The 25982-nt window shown below is 35.4% G+C and overlaps 1 protein-coding gene across 1 annotated transcript; it reads right to left on the bottom strand.

Annotated features, from left to right (window-relative positions):
- Positions 1-2330: 2330 nt before the first annotated feature.
- On the bottom strand, positions 2331-2977 carry LOC131662652 (protein PELPK1-like). Its single transcript, XM_058932501.1, has one exon. It carries the CDS (start codon positions 2958-2960, stop codon positions 2331-2333), a length of 630 nt encoding a protein of 209 aa, XP_058788484.1. The 5' UTR covers positions 2961-2977.
- Positions 2978-25982: the final 23005 nt, after the last annotated feature.

Here is a 25982-nt window from a genome sequence, read left to right as displayed (position 1 = left end):
TCTCAACCTATCTAGCCACCCATTTCCTCGTGCCTGGTACTAAAGTTTCACTAACTATGTTGCCTCATTGGGTTTATCTCACATAATCTCTGATCACTCTTTATTCATTTATCATCACGGTATTAATACTGCTTATATCCTTCTATATGTGGATGAAATAATTCTCACTACTTCCTCTAATACTCTTTGCGACTCTATTATGTCTAAACTTATATTTGAATTTGCCATGAAGGATTTGGGCCCTTTGAATTATTTTCTAGGAATATATGTCGCTAAACATTCATTTGGTCTTTTTTTGTCTCAAAGAAAATATGTAGAGGAAATTATAGAACTAGTAGGTATGTTCTCTTGCAAGTTATTACCCACGTCGACACCAAGGCAAAACTCGATGGGTCTTCTAGTAATCCATATTATGACCCAATCAAATATTGGAGACTTGCAGAAGCATTGCAATATTTAACTTTCACAAGACCCGATATCTCTTATGCAGTACAACATGCATGCCTATTCATGCATGACCCTAAAATGCTACATATGTCAACATTGAAGTGTATAATTCGGTATATTCACGACATTATCAATTTAGCCTTCACTTGTAAATCTCCTCTGTCAGCAAATTGGTTTCTTACTATGTCTATCTTGATGACAATTTAATGTCATGGTCTGCCAAATGCCAACGCACTCTCTCTCTCGGTCCAATGCAAAAGTCAAGTACCTCGGAATCGCTAATGTAGTATTTGAATCTTGTTGGATTAAAAACTTATTATTGGAACTACATTGCTCAGTCACAACAGTCACTTTGATCTATTGTGACAATGTGAGTGATGTCTATCTATTCGACAATCCAATTCAACATTAGCGCGCCAAACACATCGAGATGGGTATATATTTTGTGCGTGAAAAAGTTGTTTGCGGTCAAGTACAAGTCTTACATGTCCCTTCACTTTACTAAATTGCTGACATCTTCACCAAATGACTTCCGTTGTAACCCTTTGTTGATTTTTCGTGATAGTTTCAACATTCGCCAGCCTCCTGCTTCGACTACAAAGGTGTATTAAAATATATTGTTATTATTAAAATATTGTCATTATTAAAATATTATATCAGACATCTCTATTTATAGAATTGTCATGATTGTATGAAAATTAACCGTATATATATCATTAGAAAATCAATAGAAAGACAATACTTAGGATTCTTATATTTTATTCGGAATTGACCTCCCCTAGTGGCACCTCTCCCTTTCTTCCGCGTTATGGCTGAGCTTCAGCTCAACTATCATTCCACCATTCTGCGCGGACGGAGCCAGAGCTTAGAGGTCTTTTCATCGTCAATACAGGACATGCCGAGCCACAACTTAGATTGTTATAAAATCAAGAATGTACGTCTCTAAGATGTAACAGTGTAGCAATGTGAATTTATCTGGTGTGTGTCAATATTCATAGCTAGTAGTGAGTGTAACAATGAGTTTAAAAAATATGGTGTTTTTAATTGTTACACTTGGTGCTTGAATAAATGTCTCACCTCCCCTTGATCTTAGAATCTCACCTCATCTTTGCTCACTTCACACACACCTTAGTTAATTTCTTATTCACTTCACACCTACTTCTAAATTTCCAATTTGTTATGAATTTGTTGAAGTGCACACAAGGTGCTTGAGTAAATGCTTCACCTTACCTTGGCTTTAGTTTCCCACCTCCTCCTTTCCTTTTCAAGTGCATGCAAGGTGCTTGAATAAAGCGTTATTTCTTATACTATATCATAATCATACCGTGTTTGCACCTTGTCATTTTCTTTTCAAATCTCATATGGAGAGGTAAAAATGTGTGGAAACTTGACATGATATTATCTTTACTTTCATGTGGTTCGGTGTTTTCTTTTTCTCTTGTGATCATGCTATGAAAATGGTACATGTTTTCTTGGACAAAAGTTTATTTTGGGTTACCATATTCATTTACATTTTGTATGATTGTTGCATTACTCTATTTCTAGGCAAATATTAGTCATTGTGTTTATGTTGATTTTCAATTAAGGAAATTTCTTCACAAAAAGTACAATCTTATTAAATTCAACAACACATATACATGAAGGATATCACCATCAATAAGCAATACTACAATCGAGTACAATCGATTAAAACAAACTCAAACTAAAAGTAATATGTAATATAAAAGGTTCAAACTAAACCATAACAATCACTCCCCTATGACTGTAGTCTAGACATAAAAGACTGAATAAAAATTGTATAAATCATATCACACCCATCATACAACATGAGCTAAGCACTATAGAGTAGAAAACTACAATACAAATAAAAGAATTCTTCAAATTTATGGAGTAGTGGTTGGAACAGCTTTAGGCATTTCAGGGAATTTAGGTAGCTCAGGTTTTGATAGTTCTGGGATATTGACTTTGGGAAGTTCAGGTTTAGGAAATTCAGGAATTTTATCCAATTCTGGAACTTTAGGTAACTCGGGTTTTGGTAACTCAGGTACTTTAGGAATTTCTGACTTAGGTAATTCAGAAACCTTAGGCAGCTCGGGTTTTGGTAACTCAGATACTTTTGAAATTTCTGACTTAGGTAATTCAGGAACCTTAGGCAGTTCGGGTTTTGGTAACTTAGGTACTTTAGGAATTTCTGGCTTAGGTAATTCAGGAACTTTAGGAAGCTCGGGTTTTGGTAACTCAGGTACTTTAGGAATTTCTGACTTAGGTAATTTAGAAACCTTAGGCAACTCGGACTTTGGTAACTCAAGTACTTTAGGAATTTCTAGCTTAGGTGATTCAGGAACCTTAGGAAACTCAAGATTTGGTAGAGGTGGCAAATCAAGTTTTGGGAGCTGAGGCGTCTCTGACTCTAGAAGTTTGCGTGCCTCGACAATCATTACACTACTTTTTGCTGACAAAATAGCTAGTATCATAAATGGAAATATGATTGTTGACAAACTGATGAAAGCCATGATTAATTTGATCTAGCAAAAACTTCAGGGAGATATTGATGGAATAAGGTGTGACACAACAAGGGGGGTTGGATTGTGTCCCTTTTAAAATTTATCTTAGTATTTAAAAAGGTTGCCTTTAATAAGAAGAAAGTGATTAGTAATGTCTTTAGAGGTTTAAATAATTAGTGTTAATGTGTGTGATAAAATATAGTGTATGAATAATATAAGAACAAGACAATAAATAAAGAACACAAGAAAACTTATCCTGGTTCACCAACTTGGCTAGTCCAGTCCCCACACCCTGTGAGATTATCCTTTATCAAATACTTCTTACAATGGCTTTTTCTTCTATGTATTCTTAGCCTCACCAGGCTTACACTTCTGAATGGTATAGCTTACAGATAGCTTACAAAATGATTGGTTTGTATATCTATGATATACTTTGTGATCTTAGTAGGTTTACAATAAGTTCCTAAATACTATCCATATGGCAGTGAGTATTTAAATATAGAATGTGTATGATAACTCTTAATATATTTTGATCACTGAATGGTAGTGAGAGCTAAAGATAATATATAGAGAGTATGATTGCTTTGTGAATAAAGACTTTGGTTTTCTTTGTATGCTTGTGGATATTTTTGGTGCATGAGAATGAAGCATAAGTCTTGTATTTATAGAGCAAAGCAAAGGAGAAAGAAGTGCCGAGAGTTTCTCATGAGAAGTGCTGGTAGCTTTGGACTTGGTCTTGGCTTGACTTGGTACTGCTGACAATCTGCAAGTTCTGACATTTGACCATTTCAACAAAGACTTATTCTTGGCAAAGTAAATCTGGAGGAGTAACTCTGGGACGAGTAACTCTGGGACAAGTAACTCTGGGACGAGTAACTCTGGAACACTTAACTTTGGGACTAGTAACTCTGGGACGAGTAACTCTGGAACACGTAACTCTGGGACTAGTAACTCTGGGACGAGTAACTCTGGAACACGTAACTCTGGGACTAGTAACTCTGGGACCATGATTCTGGAGAGTAACTCTGGGGCCATAATTCTGGAGAGTAACTCTGGGACTGTCATTCTGAAGAGTAACTCTGGGACCATAATTCTGGAGAGTAACTCTGGGACTGTCATTCTGAAGAGTAACTCTGGGACCATAATTTTGAAGAGTAATTTGTTTAAATTCTGAGAATCCATATGTTCTTAAAGCTTTGTTCTTTGTCAGCTCAATCTTGAATCATCATTTTAACTCTTTGTTTGATAGAGACCATAAATTATTTAGATGATTAATTGATGAAATCACTTTGGAGTTTCTTTAGATAAAATAGTTTGTAATATTCAAAACATTAACAGAATATGTTTCAACATTCTCCCCCTTTTTGAATGGTGACAAACTTTTTATTTTAATTTCTTTGAGTAAGGACTTTGAAACTCCCCCTGAAAAGATGCATACTTTGAAAGGGCAAATGCTCCCCCTCAATGTTAGTTCATATATAGTAAATAAATTTATCAGCATTTGAAACACATGTTGATTAGATAGCAGTTTTTTGATTAATGTTTGAGGAACAATATATTAATTGATTTACATCAATATTTTGATACACAAACACAAAAAGATCCTAGAGGATTACTGCTAAATATAATGCAAAGTCCTAGTGAACTAAAGATAAATAAAGTACAAAGAACTTAAACAAGACAAAACTTTGGTCAAAGCTTGTTCTCCCCCTTTTGTCAAACATACAAAAAGAAAGGGGGCACCAAAAGATAAAGGACGAGAAGATTAAGAACCAGATTGTTCATCATCAGATGTTGCCTCAGAAGATAATGGCAGAAATGGAAACTGAATCTGAGAGGGATCCGGAGGAGACATTCCTGGAAACCTCGGGCATACTTGTTCAGTGACATAATCAATCCAGAATTTTTGGTAAGCCATTAACTGCTTTTGGAGAGCTGTGTAGGATCGAAGGTTGACGCCCTGATGGGGGTTAACCGTTTCAGATGAGGTTGCAGATCGAGGATAAACGGGAGGACGATTACCAATGCTGGGGAAGTTGTTAAAAAATGAGGATGTGATGGAAGTGATGGGAATCTGAGGAAGGGTATTGGAATTATCGGTGGTGTTTCTAGGAGGTGATGAGTCATACCTCGGAGCAAGCAGTGTTTGAACATTGAAGGAGTTATCATCATCTTCCTTTGGAGAAGAAAATATTGGAGAGTTTGTTTGGAAGACATAAGGATCAGGTTGTGGAACAGAAGGCATGGCGTGTGATTCTATAGGATCATCTTGTTCAGATAGCTGAACGGAGTTATTAAAAAAAGCTTCAATCTGAGCAGTGAGATCATTGGAGTCTGTATGATTGATTGAGGAGAGTTGAATTCTTCTAGGAGAAGGTTCTTTGTAAGAATTTGGAGAGTTCAGAGGTGAGGTCGTGGAGAGAGGATTTGTTGTCATAGTAGGGGAAGTGTATGTGGCAATATGGGGAATAATTGAAGTTTGTTGATTTGAAGTGGGTGGAGTTAATAATTCAGCCTCAAGCATGGATATGAGTGAGGACAGCTGAGCTGAAGCAGGAGTGTGAGGAGATATTGGTGAGGGTGGTTGATGAGCTGAAGCACTAGGAGGACTTGAGAGAAGGTTTTCAAGAGCGAAAATGTTGATCATGTCAGTGTTAGAAGTCTCTAGGGTTGGAGGACTTGAAACATTTGAGAGAGTTTCAGTTTGGAGAGAAACTGGAGCTTGAGTGATGACAACTGTTTGTGGTGAGGATTCTACTGGGATTGGTGATGTAGATGTGAGGTCAATGCATTGTGTGGTTTCAGGAGATTGTTTATCTGTTTCCTTTTGGTTTGGAGATACGGATTTAGAGGCATCAGGAGAGATTGGTGAATATTTTTGTGGAGATTCTAGGTCAACAGTGTTTGGAAGAGCTACAGATAGTGGAACGGGGGAATTTGTGGTCAGGCTGTTTGGAGAGTTAGGAGAGTCAGTACCTGTTGTTAAAGGCTCAGTTGGAGCATATTGTTTGACAAGACGCCTGCGCTTGGATTTGGCCTCAGGTTTAGGTGATGGTGCACGCTTGAGGGAAGGAATTTTCATGCGCTTCAACTTGGAGGCATCCAGGATTTTGTTGATCTCGAAGGAGTCCTCATCATCCAGAGGAACATTGAAGTGCTTGAATATTTTGGTAAGAAGCATACCATAGGGGGCGCTTCTTGCTCTCAGACCAGTGTGTTTGAGATAGTTGAGCACCAAATATCCTATATTGAGAGGGGTTTTCTTTGAGAAATGGTAGATGACAAGTAGGTCTTTATCAGTGACTCGTTCCATACTTCCTTTTCTTGGAAGGATAGTGTGAATGCAGAAGTTATGAATGATATGGCTGAGGGGTTCAAGGTTGGCAGACACAAAACGGTGAGTTTGATGTTTGGTGATGGAGAGTCTGTAGGATTCAATATCTAGGTCATAAGATGAGGGCCAGTCATCATTAAAGAGATGAAGTCCATTGTTTGGGACATGCAAAATATCACAAAGGAGCTCTGGGGTTAGGGTTATTTGACGACCCTTTACAAATGAGATGAGCTGTGTATCACTTTCAGAGGGTTTAATAGCAGCAAAAAAATTTCTAACTAGTCTAGGGTAGAAGACATCAGAGAGTTGGAGAAAGTTGGTCCAACCTGTGGCTATTGCAAGCTCGTTTATGTCGTATCCCCAGATAGAGTAACTATCCAAGTTGACGGTTTTGCCGGCCACGATAGGAAGGGAGCGCCATTTTTCATTATAGAGAGCACGAACATCATCATCAGATATGAATTCGTTGGTTGAGATTTCAGATGGATGGTCATAGGCTTGGAAAGACGATGAGACGAGAGAGGTTCCTTCGCTCGATTGAGTGGAAACGTGTGAGGAGGATGGTTTGGTGGGTTGAGGAGCAGAGACGATCTGGGTTGAGGGAAGAAGATTAGGGTTTTGAGATTCTTCTGTAGTTTGCTCAGAGGGAGTTGGATCGTGAGAGATGTTTGCATGTCGAGCTGAGCGACGGGTGGGAGTGGTGGGTGTTGGTCGAGAGTCAGTGGTTTTCATGGTGGTTTTTTGTCGAGTGGTGGTGGTGCGGCGCTTGGTGGGTGGTTTTTCCATGGAAAGGGTTTTCTGTGTTTTGGACGGAAGAGAGAATATGGTATCAGCAAATGGAACAATGATAGTTATAAGTTTGAATACCATTTGAAAGGTTTAAGAGAAATTAAGTTGAATCATTAGAGATTATTGGGAAGAGCAAGGATTTGATGGGAAGTTGGTAGAGGGTGTACTGATTTGATTGGTATGGGAAGAGGCAGCTTTTTTGTAATGATGAAGAGATATAGAGAAACGAGAAAGACAAGGAGAAACACACGTGAATTTCTGAAAGCTCTAATATAGGCCTTATTTTGATTAAAAAAAAAGAACTAATATATATATATATTACTAAGAGCAAAAAAAATGTATATGTACTCAAGAAAAACACACGTGATATTATTAATTTTTTTTTTGTTTTTATATTTGTTATTTTATTACCTAATATAAAAAAAATATTTACTTAGGTATATTGATAATAGATAACTTTGATTTTAGAAAATTAAATCTATCTTCCACTAGAGGTTTGGTGAAAATATCTGCTAATTGATTTTCTGTATCTACAAAAATGAGTTATATATTTTCTTTCTGAACATGATCTCTAATAAAATGATGTTTTATTTCAATGTGTTTAGATCTCGAGTGTTGAATAGGATTTTTTGACAAGTTTATAGCACTAGTATTATCACAAAAAATTGATACCTTGGAGTATTGAAGTGAGTAGTCTTCTAGTTGATTTTTTATCCATAAAATTTGTGAGCAACAATTTGCGGCAGACACATATTCTGCTTCAGTTGTTGATAGAGCAATTGTATTTTGTTTTCTGCAAGACCATGTAATAAGAGCTTGTCCTAGAAATTGACAGGCTCCACTTGTACTTTTTCTTTCTATTTTGTCTCCAGCATAGTCAGCATCACAGTAAGCTATTAAGTTGATGTGATTTCCTTTTTCATACCATAAACCAATATCAGTGGTACCAACGAGATATCGAAAAATGCGTTTGACGGCCGTTAAGTGTGATTCCTTAGGGTCAGTTTGAAAACATGCACAAAGACCTACTGAAAAGACAATGTCAGGTCTACTGGAAGTTAAATATAATAATGAACCAATCATACCTCGATATTCCTTTTCTGATACAGATAGTCCTTGTTCATCTTTATCAAGATTTGAAGATGGATGCATAGGTGTTACCATAATTTTTGCTTCATTCATTCCAAAATTTTTTAACAAATCTTTAATGTATTTTTCTTGACATATAAAAATGTCATTTTTGAGTTGTTTTATTTGTAAACCCAGAAAGAAGTTGAGTTCACCCATCATACTCATTTCAAATTCACTTTGCATCAGTTTTGAAAAATCATCACACATTTTTTCATTTGTTGACCCAAATATGATATCATCAACATAAACTTGAACAATTAGTAAGTCATTTTTGTGTGATTTTTTGAAAAGAGTTGTATCAATTTTTCCTCTGAGAAAATCATTTTTAATGAGAAAAATACTTAGTCTTTCATACCAAGCTCTAGGAGCTTGTTTAAGACCATATAATGCTTTTGTTAGTTTAAAAACGTGATTAGGATGAGAATGTTTTTCAAAACCAGGTGGTTGATGAACATATACTTCCTCGTTTAGGAACCCATTTAAAAATGCACTTTTTACATCCATTTGAAAGAGTTTAATATTTTTATGAGCAGCATATGCTAAAAGAATTCGAATAGCTTCTAACCTTGCCACTGGTGCATATGTTTCATCATAATCTATACCTTCTTGTTGATTATAACCTTGAGCTACGAGTCTAGCTTTGTTTCTGATTACTTTTCCATTTTCATCAAGTTTATTTCTGAACACCCATCTTGTACCAATAATAGTTTTATCTTGAGGGTAAGGAACTAGTTTCCAAACTTGGCTTTTCTCAAACTGAGATAATTCTTCTGTCATGGCTTCCATCCAAGATTCATCTTTTAATGCATCATTGATATTCTTTGGTTCTACCTGAGATATCATTGCCATGTTATTAGAGTTATCTTTAAAGAAATTTCTAGTTCTTACCTGATCAGAGGTGTCTCCTATTATTTGTTCATGAGGATGATCAGTTACACTTTTCCATCCTTTTGGAGGATTTGTTGTAGGTTGTTCAGAGTTGTTTTTAGCTTCTTGGATAATGTTCATAGTGTTGCTTGTATCTATTGGTTGAGTGTTAGGAATTGCTTCTAAATCGGTTACTTCATCCTCGTGAGAATTTTCTAAAGCTGCAACATTTAGTTCATCAAACATAACATGCATGCTTTCTTCTACACATTGATTTTTCAAATTGTAAATTCGGTAACCTTTTGATATTGAGGAATAACCAAGAAAGATGCCTTTGTCAGATTTTGAATCAAATTTTCCTAGAGAATCTTTGTTGTTAAGAATATAGCAATAGCATCCAAAGATATGAAAATATGAAATATTTGGAGTTCTATTTTTCCATAGTTCATAAGGAGTTTTCTTCAAAATTTTCCTTATGGTTACTCTATTTAAAACATAGCAAGAAGTATTGATAGCTTCAGCCCAGAAATATTTTTCAACATTTGATTCATTTATCATAGTTCTAGCCATTTCTTGTAAAGTTCTATTTTTCCTTTCTACAACACCATTTTGTTGAGGTGTTCTTGGACAGGAGAAATTGTGAGATATACCATTTTCATCAAAGAAGGTTTTAAAGGAAATATTTTCAAATTCTCCTCCATGATCACTTCTTACAGCAACAATATTTGAGTTTCTTTCATTTTGAACTTTTTTGCAAAAGATTTTGAATGCTTCAAAAGAGTCATCTTTATTTTTTAAGAAAAGTACCCATGTGTACCTTGAGAAATCATCAACAATGACAAAGCCATATCTTTTTCCACTTAGATTTGAAGTTTTTACAGGACCAAATAAATCAATATGAAGGAGTTCCAAAGGTTTGTGTGTTGACACAATATTTTTTGAATGAAAACTACTTTTGACCTGTTTGCCTTTTATGCAAGCTTCACAAATTGAGTCTTTTTCAAAATTGAGTTTGGGAAGACCTCTAACAAGATCTAATTTTGAAAGTGTTGAAATATTTTTCATACTTGTATGACCACATCTTCTGTGCCATAGCCACTTATCCTTTTCCCTAGATAAAAGGCAAGATTCAGATGAAAGATCATCTAAATAAAATGTGTAAAGATTTTTGTGCCTTTTTCCTAGAAAAAGAATTTTGTCAGAAGATGGGATTTTTACAATGCATGAATTTTGATTAAAACTAACTTCATAGCCATCATCACATAGTTGACTAATGCTAAGAAGATTGTGTTTTAATCCTTCCACATATTGCACATTGTTTATAAAGATATTACCTTTTTTACCTATGGAGCCAATACCTTTGATTTTTGCTTTATCATTGTTTCCAAAGGTTACAGTTCCTCCTTCTTTATTTTTGAAAGAGACAAAACTTTCCCTATCTCCAGTCATATGTCTTGAGCAGCCACTGTCCAAGTACCAAGGCTTTTTCTTGAGGGTCAGAAGACATTCCTGCATTATGTGTTAGTAATCTTTTAGGTACCCATATTTCTTTGGGTCCTTTGTTGTTAGAAATATGATCATTTGATATATTGGTTTTTTTTTTGAAATAAAAATGTTTTTCAAGATGATTGGTTTTCTTGCAATAACAACATTTTGGTTTGATAATGTTTTTCTCCTGTAAAATAGTTTTTTCTTTTGTTTGAGTCTTGGTTCTATTTTTATTTGGAAGAAAAAAATTCTCATAAATCATTTGATTTTCAGATTGTTTAAATCCTAATCCAGCTTTATCAAAGACCCCTGATTGAGATCCCATTATTTTTTGAAATGTTTTAGTAGATTTTACAAAGGAGGTTATATCTTTGGTGAGAGTTTCTACTTGATTTTCAAGACTTTCAATTTTATCTTGATTGTTAAGAGGTTTGATTTTTTCATTAATAACTTTCTGATGTAATGACAAATAAGAATATGCCTTTTGTAACTCCTTAATGGTTTCTAAATGTTTTAAGTTGGATTTTATTAGATCTTCTTTTTCAGTTTTAAGAGTATGAATTTGTTCTTTTTGAATTAAGCATTTTTGAGTTAAGATATTTGAATCTTCTAATAGGTTGTCAAATAAAATTCCTATTTCTTTGCAAATATAACAGGAGTTTAGTGTACTTACCTCTTCAGAATCGGAGTTAGTCATCAGGCATAGGTTAGCTTCCTCATCTTCAGCTTCAGAGTTAGAGTTCTCTGAGTCATCCCATTGTGCAAGCATAGATTTCTTTTTAGAGGAAAAATTCCTATGAGTTTTGAGTGGGCATTCTGTTTTGAAGTGTCCAAGTTTGTTGCATCCATAACATGTAATCTTGCTTTTATCAATCTCAGGTTTCTGGTAATCTTTCCTGGGTTGAAATGACTTTCTGTTTTGATTTCTTTTTAAAATCATTTGTTGAATTCTTCTAGATATTAAAGCCAAATCATTTTCATCCTCAGATAGAAATCCGGTCTCTTCTTCAGTTATTCCTTGTGAGGTGGAGATTTGAGATGCAGAATTATGAGAGGTTTTAAGAGCTATCATTTTACCTTTTCTTTGTGGTTTATCTTCATTGAGGATACTTTCATGAGCACGAAGAGATCCTATAAGTTCTTCAACTTGTAGAATCTTTAGATCTTTTGCTTGTGAGATAGCTGTTACCATAGGTCTCCAAATCTTTGGGAGACATCTTAGAATTTTTCTAATTCTTTCATGAGCAAAATAAGCTTTTCCCAGTGATCTTAGTTCATTGACAATTATAGTGAATCTAGAGAACATTTCATCTATGGTTTCTTCTTCCTTCATCTCAAAGGTTTCAAATTTCCTGACTCCTAGATCAATTCTTTCTTCTTTAACATGATTTGTTCCTTCATGATGTATTTTGAGAGCATCCCAGATTTCTTTGGCAGTTGTGCATTCTTCTATCCGGTCGTATTCTTCCCTGCTAAGAGCACATGATAATATAAATTGAGCTTTAGAGTTTAGTAGTACCTTGTCGTTTTCTTCTTTTGTCCATTGTGACTGAATTTTTGGAACTGACGCAACTGTGTCTGTTGCAGTAGTCATTGGTGTGTAGTTGCCATTTTCAACCACAGACCACATGTTGTTATCTTGAGATAGTAGAAACAATCTCATCTTACCTTTCCAGTAGTAGTAGTCAGACCCATTAAAGTAAGGAGGCCTATGTGATGATCCTCCTTCAGCTATAAACTTTGTATCAGCCATTTCCTGTTTGATCGATTAACTCTAACACGGTTAAGTGTTCTGTATATTCAGAGCCCGGAGCTCTGATACCAATTGATGGAATAAGGTGTGACACAACAAGGGGGGTTGGATTGTGTCCCTTTTAAAATTTATCTTAGTATTTAAAAAGGTTGCCTTTAATAAGAAGAAAGTGATTAGTAATGCCTTTAGAGGTTTAAATAATTAGTGTTAATGTGTGTGATAAAATATAGTGTATGAATAATATAAGAACAAGACAATAAATAAAGAACACAAGAAAACTTATCCTGGTTCACCAACTTGGCTAGTCCAGTCCCCACACCCTGTGAGATTATCCTTTATCAAATACTTCTTACAATGGCTTTTTCTTCTATGTATTCTTAGCCTCACCAGGCTTACACTTCTGAATGGTATAGCTTACAGATAGCTTACAAAATGATTGGTTTGTATATCTATGATATACTTTGTGATCTTAGTAGGTTTACAATAAGTTCCTAAATACTCTCCATATGGCAGTGAGTATTTAAATATAGAATGTGTATGATAACTCTTAATATATTTTGATCACTGAATGGTAGTGAGAGCTAAAGATAATATATAGAGAGTATGATTGCTTTGTGAATAAAGACTTTGGTTTTCTTTGTATGCTTGTGGATATTTTTGGTGCATGAGAATGAAGCATAAGTTTTGTATTTATAGAGCAAAGCAAAGGAGAAAGAAGTGCCGAGAGTTTCTCATGAGAAGTGCTGGCAGCTTTGGACTTGGTCTTGGCTTGACTTGGTATTGCTGACAATCTGCAAGTTCTGACATTTGACCATTTCAACAAAGACTTATTCTTGGCAAAGTAAATCTGGAGGAGTAACTCTGGGACGAGTAACTCTGGGACAAGTAACTCTGGGACGAGTAACTCTGGAACACTTAACTCTGGGACTAGTAACTCTGGGACGAGTAACTCTGGAACACGTAACTCTGGGACTAGTAACTCTGGGACGAGTAACTCTGGAACACGTAACTCTGGGACTAGTAACTCTGGGACCATGATTCTGGAGAGTAACTCTGGGGCCATAATTCTGGAGAGTAACTCTGGGACTGTCATTCTGAAGAGTAACTCTGGGACCATAATTCTGGAGAGTAACTCTGGGACTGTCATTCTGAAGAGTAACTCTGGGACCATAATTTTGAAGAGTAATTTGTTTAACTTCTGAGAATCCATATGTTCTTAAAGCTTTGTTCTTTGTCAGCTCAATCTTGAATCATCATTTTAACTCTTTGTTTGATAGAGACCATAAATTATTTAGATGATTAATTGATGAAATCACTTTGGAGTTTCTTTAGATAAAATAGTTTGTAATATTCAAAACATTAACAGAATATGTTTCAACAGATATAGCATAGAGTAGTTGAAGCTCTTATCAATGCTAATATGATTCTGATATGATTTGTAGTGTATTCTGCATGTGTTATATATGTAGCTTTTATAGATGAAAATGTGTACGTATAAGTATTGTTAGTTCAACTTCTTACCTATACAGTATCCAATAAAATAAAACTTAATTAGAACCATATTGTTGGTTAACTAACCTATCAGCATTGAAAATTAATGCATGTAAACTTGACACCTGGTACAAGTTACTTCCGCCATGACTTTGAAGTGTATTTGAAGCCTTATGAGTCCAAAAAAATACAAACCTCAATTATAAGGCCAATGTTAGTAACAATGGCTCCTTCTATTGGTTCAACACTGACCCATTTTCCATCTTTGAGAAACTGCAGTTCTGCAAGATCACCAAAAGCTTATATCTCATATCAACATTTTCTAGTGCTGCCGATTTCGATGTCGAATTTGGTATCCATCTTACATTAAGAAGAGATAAGGTCTAAAAAGAGTATGTAAATAATGACACTAATCATTTTACTAGCTAGTTTGTAAAGATGATTTAAGTCAAAATAAAAACCTAACAATACTTACATTACATTTCATGACAGAGCTAATTTTGTACAAGGTAATAGTGTTTCTGAATAAAATGATTTACCATCTGCACTGGTAGAAAAAGAACAAAATAAAATGCTCAATTAGCTTTCTAATATCCAAAATGACAATTACACACAACTCTAAGTAGTGTTTATTACTATTGCGAGTTTATTGGCCCGTTTGTTTTGACTTTTTTTTTAAAATGATTTTTATAGTGTTATAAAATTTTGTGAAAAAAAATTTTACAACAAATTTTTTTATAAAAGTTTCAAATGAAAATTTTGTTTGAATAGTTATTCTTAAAATGTGATTTTAGGTATTTTATCTATTTATGAAAAAAAAAATTGGATATCAAAATTTCAAAAAATCACTTAATTTTGAAGCTATTTCAAATAGATTTTCATAAAAATCATTTTTGAAATACAACTTTATGAAAAAATTGTGATTTGGACTAAGTTTTGGTCTTCAATAATCTATGTTTATGTTTTATGATGTCAAAATTGGTGTTTCATATTAGAAAAAACGAATATAAAAAAATGTGTAATATTTTAAAAAACGGTTTTAAAAAATCTATTTTAAAAAAATACAAAGAAAAATTACATTTTTTTAAAGCTGAAACAAACGGACCCTATATCAATAGATTATGAATTTTTATGAACTGAAATTGCAAAATCAAATTGGAATAATAGGAGTTGTGTTATAGAACACATGTAGATTACAAAGTTTGATCCAATTATTGTACTATAAATACAGTATTCTCGCAAGCAATTGCATGAAATGTCTCCTTAGGTGAAATAGACACAAATGCATTCTTAGAGTTTGATTTGAACTTAAAACCAATGAGAAATTGTTCAAATATGTAAATAGAAACTAATTATAATAGGTGACTTACTTAATAGAATGCCCTAGGAGGAATCCTAAGAATATTTTGAGAAATGACTAGGATGAAATACATTGTTTTTCCTCGACTTATTTGGGCCTTCTTTTCCTCCTCATCTGATGAAAAATCAACGAATTAAACTGAAGTTAAAATAACCGAACCGTTATATTTGGTTAGTGAACCAAACTATTATGCACAAACTATTCTAAAATTGAACCGTAACTGAAATCGAACTGAACTAAAATTGAACCCAAACCGAAAATGAAAAATGCTTAAAATAAATTATTATTTTTTTAAATTTAAAAATAGTTGAACGGTTCAGTTATTTGATAAATGATTCGATTTGAGAAAAATTGTCTTTTAACGATTCGGTACTGTTCGGAATTTTAAAATAATATACTAAGCCAACAATTTTAGTTCAGCTCAATTTTTAATAAATTAAAACAATTGAGTTAAGTCCAAATGAGTTTTTACAATGGTTTAGTTTGTTACAGGTTAATTTTTGAAAATTTCTTTATCAAACCCCATGTCTTCTTGGTCACCTCTGGTGAAAAACCCAAACTACCCTTAACTTCGGAAATGCATTTCCGAAATGCAAGAAAAAGGTGTTTTCGGAGATCCATCTCCGAAAGCGCCTTTTTTTTTGAAAAAATTGTCTTATTTCGGAAGTTCATTTCCGAAAACAGCATTTCGGAAGTTCATTTCCGAAACACTGCGCGTTTTGCAGATTATGCAAAACAGCCCCCTCCCCCTAATCATTTACCCTAATCTTCTTCCAAACTCAAACTCTCTGCAAAAATTCTGCAAAAGCAAGTGTGAAGTATCAGAGGTTGCCAAACTCTTCTTCCAAACTCAACCAAACTCATCATCAAACAATAATTGGTAAGTTTATCATTGTTTTTTCAAGTTTTAGATCCATTTGAATAAACTCTATTAGGGTGTTTAGAAACTGAAAAAATCACATTAAGATAGGTTAGTACTGATATTAGGATGTTTAGTAGGCATAAAAATAGTTTTGGTTTAGGTTTTTGGGGTCTGCCATTGGAGGTTGCAGAGAAGTTCTGCGCAGGGGTGTTTCGGAAGTTCATTTCCGAAAACACCTCCATCCCAGTTTTCGGAAATGAACTTCCGAACTGTATCAGAAGTGCATTTTTTTTGTTTTTTCATTTGTCTCGCATATTAATCGATTTCGATTGTTTACAGGAACATGTCAGGCAACCAACCATCACGCATCAGACAGGGTAGGGAGACCCAGACTGCGTCGGCTAGACGCGAGCGGGCGGCGGCGCAGCTGGCGTCGACACAGGGACGCGGGCAGGGGCGGGGACGACGTGTGCGAGTTCCCGTGGGCGAGGGCGAGGGTACATCTGCTTCAGGATCTAGGCGTCGGCTGGCTCGGGTATCTTCTTCCCGCCAGCGAGAGGAGGAGGAGGAGGAGGATGAGGAGGTGGCGGCAGTGCCCTACCACGAGCCGGAGGGGGTACCGGATGTTGACCCTCCAGCCGGGGAGGAGGATGAGCAGGAGGACAGCTATCCGAGAGGGCCCTTTGACACTTCCGTGCTGATTCACTACCACGATCACGTCGCTCGGCGTATCTGGGAGGGAGAGGTATTTTTTATAAATTAACCGTTTATTTGTCACCAGTTTTTATAATTTAACCGTTTATTTGTCGCTTATTTAATATATGTCGCTTATTTGTTTTTTTTGGTAACAGGAGAGAGAGCCGTTGAAAATGGTGAACCACGCCCGGAAGATTTTCAGTCTGTTTAAACCAGCAGCTGAGTGGTTTAACGACCATGTGCGAGGTTCAGGGCTTAGCGGGCTCTGCATGACGGGGTACACCACCATCAGCACCGGCATGCAGGGGGCATTTGTGAAGCGCTGGCACAAGGAGACGTCCTCTTTCCACTTGCCGGTTGGGGAGATGACGATCACCTTGCATGACGTGCAGTGTCTTCTCCACCTGCCGATTAGGGGGCCGCTTTTGCACCACTCCCGGATCCAGAGGGTCGAGGCCATTGAGTGGATGACGCTCTATTTGGGCATGGAGCACGAGGTTGCTCACTTTGAGTGCGTCACGGCATCTGGGCCTCATATCCGGTTCACCACACTGAGCGCTTATTTTGAGCACCACCTGGACGCGGCGGCCGATGCCGAGCAGGAGGGTGACGAGCTATTCACACAGTATCACCGCGGCTGCGCTCTCCGGTGCTGGTACATGCATGTGGTAGGCGCTGCATGCTTTGTGGACAAGAGTGCAAGGTACGTCGACGTGACCTACCTCCGCTACTTTATGGACCTGGATACCGTTCACCAGTGGAACTGGGGGGCAGCTACTCTGGCATACCTCTACCAGAAGCTGAATGAGGCCTCCAACTGGAGGACGAGGCAGTTGGTCGGATCCTGCACACTACTTACAGTACGTTTTATTTTAATACATTATCGTATTTATTTATTTATGTTTCGTATTTATTTTTAATACATTATCGTGTTTCTGTTTCAGAGCTGGATCATCTCCTACTTCTCCCGCATCCACGACTTTCACATCGATCCTGCGTACGTGGACGCCATGCCCAGGGCCGCCAGATACGTTCTCCAGAGGGGGAACGATGCGATGGGACCATACCGTGGATACCTGGACCGCACGATGCACGACGATGTCACCTGGAAGCCGTTCAGCGACTACGCTCAGATTGTCCCCTTTGACGGCATTGCTCTATATTCAGGCTGGCTGGCATGCGGGACTACCATCATGGTCCGGTATCTCCTTGAGCGGTGCATGCGTCAGTTCGGATTCGTGCAGCGGATACCCAGGTCACCCTTTGAGGCTGCTCCTGACACAGTGACCCGAGTGCAGCTCACTGCCATATGGGAGGACTGGCAGCATCATGTGGTACCGCAGGAGTACCGTCTCACTCGGGTCACACAGAACTGGCACAGTGAGGAGGGATACGTCACATGGTTCTATCGGGTGTCACATCCTCTGCTGAGACCCGACATTCCCGGCGCTCCTAGGCCAGCACACGAGGAGATCCTGGAGAACCAGCAGGCCGAGGATGACCACGCCATTGATCTCATGCCGATCTGCCAGCGTATAGAGATGCTTGGGCGGGACGCGTTGGATCGAGGTGTCATTCAGCAGGGCGGTCCAGAGGTTGTGGCCGTGATGGAGATGATCGTCATTGATGCGGGCCGTGTGGCGGCATACAGGCGGCAGAGGAGGTCCCAGGGAGAGAGGGTTAGGCACACCCAGTAGTGGTCGGGTATATTTATTTTTTGTTTTCGGATTGTATCTTTAGCACATTATTATTATTATTTGGATTCAGATCGGTTGTATATATTACTTTTTTTTATCATATTAGTATTTTCACCTTTATATGTCGTTTATTTTATTTCCCGGTTTCTTTTAATTAAAAATACGAAACTGTTAAGAAAAACATAAAAAAAAATCTCTGTTTCTGCATAATTCGGAAGTGAATTTCCAAAACCCCTCAAAATCTGAACAAAGGTGTTTTCGGAAGTTCATCTCCGAAAACACCCCCCCATAAGGTGTTTTCGGAAGTTCATCTCCGAACACACCCCCCATGAGGTGTTTTCGGAGATGCACTTCCGAATTGTGGAAATTTTTAAAAAAAAATCAAAGCTTCGAAATTTCATTTCCGAAGCAGGGATAATTTGGGTTTTTCGCTGGGGGTGACCCCCATAGGGAGGTGGCTAAAGAAATTTTCTAATTTTTTTCGTCCATAGTGTGATGAAATATATGTAATAGTACGTTTTATATCAGTCGGTGAATGACAAGTAAAACTTATAAATGATAGTATACATCTAAAGTCCAATACATTCCTTTTTGAACAGGCCCATTATCACTCACTGAACACATCCATCGCCTATGAGGATCGTGTGTATCAAAAACAAGTAGGATCTCTCGCCGGCAGCCAAAGACAACAAGAAAGTTAGTCGAATGTTTCCTTTTATTCAATTTTACTTCCTCTTTTCTGTGTGGGTTCTATGTTTCTCCATGGTCATATAGGGTTTATTGAAATGTGATAAATGCGAAGAAAAGAGTTATGTGAATTGCTACTATGAAAATCCATACTGTAGCTTTGAATATTTATGTTTTCTTTGTTGTTTGATTAAGAAAACGGTGAAGGGCAGAATAGGCATAATTTTAAAGCCGGGTGGGATCACTAGGTAGAATGTCTATTCATTCTTAGGAATCCGAAAATATTTGGAATCATGTTCATTGATTGATTATCATTATACTACCTTTAATTCAAAGCTAGGTTGTCAACAGCGCACCTATAGCACCGCTTAGCTGCGTAACATAGCAGCACGACCCTTCACCGCTACGCTATTGGCCTGCAAAGCGCTATTGACGATAGCGGTCATAGGGGCCGCTAATAGCGATTTCATAGTGCCGTTGTGGCGGGGCTATAGCAGTGCCAACGCGGTTTGATGGTTGCTGTAATACGGTGGGAGAACTGACTTTTTGAAATGTTGCAGATAGCAGTGCCATCGACTTTTATTTTATCCAATTTGAAAAGGCAAAAAGAATAGGAAAGACCTTTGAAAGATTTTGAGTTCGGGGGGTAAGTTATACAAAGGGAACGTGTAAGCACCATTTGTATCCATAGTTATCCATCAGCTTTTAATTGCTTAGCTCACTTGTTTGTTTGAATTGTTTGAAAAGAAGTGTAGTGTGTATTTAAAAAAACGATTTGAATAAGGTCTTTAGCTTGTAAAATAAGCGTAGCCTTTTTGGAAATTGTTTTGAAAAGGAGGTGTGAAAAGCATTTAATTTTGATTTGAATGGAGCAAGCAATTAAGAACTACCTACCCTAAGTTCGTCTTTCTTGTTCTTTAAGTTTTTCGTTTGAAAGGGCTATCCATACTATTATACCCCAAAATTTGCCCGCATCTTTTTTCAAGAAAACTCCAATCTAAAAATTAAGAGTCTCACATAATCATGGATTTTTTATTTCAATAAATATCCTGACATGTGAAATACTTAGTTTTAGAATTTTTCTTATACAGTATTTTGGCTTGCAGTTGAATTTATTCTTACGCAAACGCCAAATACTGTTTATTACTTCACACATGCTATTTATTTATTTACAGATAAATAGTACTGACACAATCGGTACAGAGTTAAATCTTTTGCAGGCGCAGAATCAGGAAACTCAGACTGTACTGGTAACAAGAAGATTATTAGTATCTATTGTTTCCCATTAATTTTTGTACTATATTCCCTTATTTTCAAAAATCTTTTCAAATCTCTTTTTCAAAAAATCAAATCCTAACTTTATTCTATACATCTCTCTTTTTCCCAACACTATCATACACTTTCTTTCAAATCTTACTTCCACTCAAAATTTTCCTTTTGTACGGAATCACTTCATTCCCCAACGTCTCTATCCTTCTTTCCATTCTATAAATACCTCTCATTTTTCCATAAAATCTCACATCAAATTCTAATTCATCTCTCAAATTCTTACTTCATATCCATCCTTTCTTCTTCCCCGACAAAATGGCGAAGTGGTGGGAAACGTGTTTTCTTATGGTCATCACCATTGCTACGGTGACCATGTCCTTTTTCTGTCTACATAGCCCGGAACACTGTGGACCTGGGATGCTTGCAATCCCAATCATCTACATGTTATTATTTGTAGCATGGGTTATTAATCGTCATTCTTAACATTTGCCGTATTTCTTATTTCTTAAATGTACCGTTTATTCGTCGTACTGTTCAATATAGTATGTAATATTTGTACTGTCAGTATTAAATGTTGTACTATTTGTCATAATGTTGCTTAATTATTCAGATAATATTTTGTGTGTTTTCTGCCAGTTAAATATTCATTTTTCTGTGCATTAAATGATTTTCAAGATTATTATCGGTAATGTTGCTCGCGTACAGTAAATATTAGTTATTTATTATGTCGGTGTTTTTTAACAAGTCATGTAAATAAACTTTCATTTTTCACATAAAACAAAAACAACAAAAAGAAAATTAACTTGGACTGTTGATTTTTCACTCTAACTGCTACATTAATACCGGAACAGTCAGTTGACAGTCAAACTGCTGGCAGTACAATTCTCAGTGTTTTGTACCATCAATCAAATCAATCTTTCACAATTCAAAATTCCAAGATTTTTGTCCTAGAAGTCTTTTGAATATCACATGATTAGCAGAGACTCAACACTGCACAAAAATCAGGTACGCTTAACTGTCTCCTACACAAACAGTCCCTGACTAGGGTTTTCTTGTTTTTACAGGAGAAACAAGTTTTTGAGACCTCAAATGGATTTCATGGACATCCATATATCTCAAAGTACCATCACACAAATTTTCAGACTTCAATTCACTCAGACGCACCGTCAGCAGCTCAAACAGTCAACAGACGACCCGTTTGACCAAAAAAGTCAACAGACAGTCAAAAATGAATGTTTTTGTCAAAGTCCATATTTTGTCAAAGGATTCATCATTTGATCATTGGATGATCATAATTCATCAAGGAAAGATCAAAAATCAACAAAACCCTAAGATTCAAAATTAGGGTTTTTGCCTGAAAAGTCAACTCAACTTTGACTGGTCATAACTCTCTCATCCTTCATCCAAAAAATTTAAACCAAAGCTCATTTTGAAGGAAATTCAATTATATTTCAAATGCAATTGATCCCATGGTCATCACATTCACCATTTGAAAAATATGAACAAAGACATTACAGGTCATTTTCAAAGTCAACAAAAAGACACTTTTTTCAAAAGGACACACAAGGAGCATCAAAAATCATTTTGACATGAGACCAAAGGCATTGGTTAGAGGACTCTTTGAGGTTTCCAAAAAGTGCAAGATCTCCTTCATATGACAAAAATTGAGGGATTTACACCTTGTTGAAGTTGGGTAAATTTTGGGAAAGTGCATAAAACCAACATTGCTCAAAAATGCATTTTTTCCAAATGGGGCCAAGTTTTCATGGTTCAAACATGTTTGCCATAATATTATGGGCCTCCCACGACCAAGACTAAGCCCATACCATTTTTATCCATTTTTGGCTTAATTTTATCTTATTTTAAGATTAAATAAAAAGGAAAAATGGATGGATAATGGATAGCTTACAATCTAAGCATGAGTCATCCAAGAATCTTCAATTTTCTGCAGAGGATTGAGGTACAAGGCAAGAGCATTGAAGGGAAGCAAGACTTGGTCAACAATTCAAAGGTTTTAATATAAAAAAATCAAGAATTCAACAAAGGCAACTAAAGGCTTCTTGGCTTCAATTCTAAGCACAACATAGTCTATATAAAGGCTATAACACTTCACAATCAAAAAGACACGAAATGATAGCCAGAATTCTGCTTGTAACACACTTGTAATCACTTAAATTTTTCAAAGAAATCTCAAATTCGAATTTTGAATTCCAGTCACTTTCCATACAAACTAAACATTCTAATACCTTCCTCAAGCATCACTGAACATATTCCAATCATTTCTAAGTCTTGAAACCTCACAAATCGAGCTACACAAGCCACGGTTTGTTCAACTAAAACCAACTTATATCTCATAACACACGCATATCTAGCAAGATGTAGACATATATTTGTGTTTAGATTGAGGTCCTAGTCATTTCTGGAAACTTAATTGAAGTTTGGACACTCATACGAAGAACCACCATTTTAGGGTTCATAATTTCAAAATTAGGGCTTTCTGAAATAGGCAAAATCAAAGGTTCTAAGTGGTACCATTGAATTCGTATGGACTAGACGAATCAAATGGACATGTCGCGCCAAATTTATTTTCACGTTTGACCCTATTCGCTATTTTGCAGGTTTAGGAAGTGTCTATTACAGCGCTTTTATTACAAAAACGCTGTTAAAGATGCTGGCTGGAGGTTGAAGACGATGAGGTGTCTTCACCTCATTGGATGTAGCGCGCGCGCGTTTTTTAAAAAAATCTCTGATTCAGTGCGTGAAGTCCTATCATTATGCCATGTGCCTCAAAATCTGAGCCATCAGATCTCATTAAATTTTCAATCCAACGCATCACAACACGCAACCACACCATGTTCCCTCATAAACCATCACACCTGATTATTATCCTTTTATTTTCTATTTTATTTTAATTTCATTGTTAAATTAATTAAAAATAGTTTTAAAAATCCAAAAAATACAAAAAAAATATTTTTAGGTTGCTAAAATAATATATTATTTTCTGATATAAAAATATTTTATTTTTCTTCATAATTTAAATATCTTGCATAATTAATTGGTATATATTTATATATTTGCTTTTTAATTATTTCAACCAATCAAAAAATCATAAAAAAAATTGTTCTTTATATTAAATATTGTTTATACATTATAAACTAATTTTTGTACATATTTTGAATAATTTTCTCTTCAAGTTTTAATTATTTGTGTAATTATTTGTATAATTATATATTAATTAACTTAATAAATTTCTAATCAATTTCAAAAACTCAAAAAAAAATTAGTTTTGTTTTTTTAAATTAATTAACAAACATTTTGAACATATTTTGAACTTAAATTTTAGGTTTAAATTTTATTTTCATCCTTTTTCCTCATTTTATTTTAATTAATCATGCATTAATCATAATTAAAATAAATCATAAAAAATCCAAAAACATGTCTTTATTTTCTTGCTATTTAAAATTCCTAGATAAATGTATAGGTTGCTAAATTCATGTAAATAGGCATAGTTTACATTTCCTGCAAATCGATGTAATAGCGTAGATTTACTTTCCGCATTTTACATTTCCGCATTTTTAAATTCCAGCACATATAAACTGCGTGTATGTCAGAGATAAAATTGAACCGTTAGATCACTAACTTCAAAAGATAAAATATCTGAATTCAAACACAATCACACTTGTACCTCTTAAGGTAACCCCTTTCTCATTCTTTTCAAAATCAAAGTCAAATTCTACTGTTTCGAGTACAAAATCGAACCTTTTGTTTATATCCGGTGAAAGGATAGATTTTTAAAGGAAATAGGATAAAGACCTTACAACTCAGGGTAAACCTCCTAATTTGCTTGCTCAAATCAAAACAAGCAAAATTCTCATACACTATTGTTTTTCAAAATAAACTTTCCAAAAAAGACAATACTTTGTATACATCCAAACAAGGATCATTACGAAGTTAACGTTCTTTTTCCAAAAACATCTTTTGAAAGATAAAAACACTTTGTATACATCCGCACAAGGATCATTACAAATTCAATTTACAAAGGTATTTCAAATCACATGCAAGTATTTCAGAGCAATTGAAAACAAGTGAGCTAAGCAAATTAAGAGCCCATGGATAACCATGGATACAAAGGGTGCTAACACCTTCCCTTTGTATAACCTACCCCCTTACCCAGAATTTCTTAAAGGTCTTTTTTCTGTGTCTTTTATAAACCTTTCCTTAATTGGATAAAATAAAAGGTCGGTGGCGACTCTCTGAATTTTCAAAAAAAATGCGAAAGCAGAAACAATAAAAAGAGTCAGTTCACGTATCTCTCCGCGAGAGGTATGGCCGGAAACGGAGGTCCACACATACCATAAAGAGGGTAGGTAGTCCTTTCATTGGATTTGCGGGTCATCGAGAATTATCGTTCGCTACAAGACTGTCCCTACCATAAAGAGGGCAGGTAGTCTTTAGTGAAGGATATAATAGTCATTTTATAGGCAACCAGTAAGGATACCTTAGCAATCGAAGGGACTATCACCATTTATTCGAGGGACGTGATCATATTTATCGTAGGCAACTCGAAAGGGACTATGATCTTTTATCGGAGGGACATGGTGATTTTGAATCGAAGGCAGCAAGCTAAGGTATCCCTACACTCGAAGGGACTTGACTATTTGATCGAGAAGGCGACATAAGAGGAGTTACCCTAAAGGTGGGTGTGTGCAGCAATCACGTGGGTTAGATTCGAGTATTTAATCTTGGATTAGTGAGCTAAGTTCAATTACTTGTTGTCACTCCCTATTTACTAACCACACAGTTAATATCAACAGGAAATTAAAATGCGGAATTCACACTACAAAAAAAGAGCTCAGTAGTGACATGATTATCACGCCACAAACAGAAAAAACACTTCACAAATTATTATTTGCGACGTGGTCATTTACGTCGCAGGAGGCAAGGTGGCAACTTTTAGTGACGTGATTTTCGCTTCACTAATTAGTGAAGTGAAAATCACGTCGCAACATTTGCCTAGTGGCAAGCAAATCACGTCGCTAAATTTGCCTAGAGAATTGTAAAAGCGCATTTATATTTGTGAAGTTGCGACGTGATTTACATGTCACTACTTAGTGACATGGAAATCACGTCACTAATATTTTTTTTTTCAAAAACCAAATATTATATATATATATATATATATATATATATATATATATATAAAATCAAATTAATAAACTAAATATATTAAAATTAATTAATAAAATTTATAAATTAATTCAATAAATTAAATATAAATCTAATATTAAAATTAAGAAACTAAAATTATAAATCTAATATTACTAAATAATGTAATTATAATTTAATTAATAGTTTACACAAATTCAAAATATATATATATATATATATATATATATATATATATATATATATATATATATATATAATCAAATTAATAAACTAAATATATTAAAATTAATTAATAAAATTTATAAATTAATTCAATAAACTAAATATAAATCTAATATTAAAATTAAGAAACTAAAATTATAAATCTAATATTACTAAATAATGTAATTATAATTTAATTAATAGTTTACACAAATTCAAAATCAAAAGTTATAACAA

This window comes from Vicia villosa, linkage group LG3, assembly GCF_029867415.1.
Source record: "Vicia villosa cultivar HV-30 ecotype Madison, WI linkage group LG3, Vvil1.0, whole genome shotgun sequence".
Taxonomy (NCBI): domain Eukaryota; kingdom Viridiplantae; phylum Streptophyta; class Magnoliopsida; order Fabales; family Fabaceae; genus Vicia; species Vicia villosa.
The sequence above is the reverse complement of the archived record's forward strand: the minus strand, read 5'-3'. Positions and strand labels throughout refer to the sequence as shown.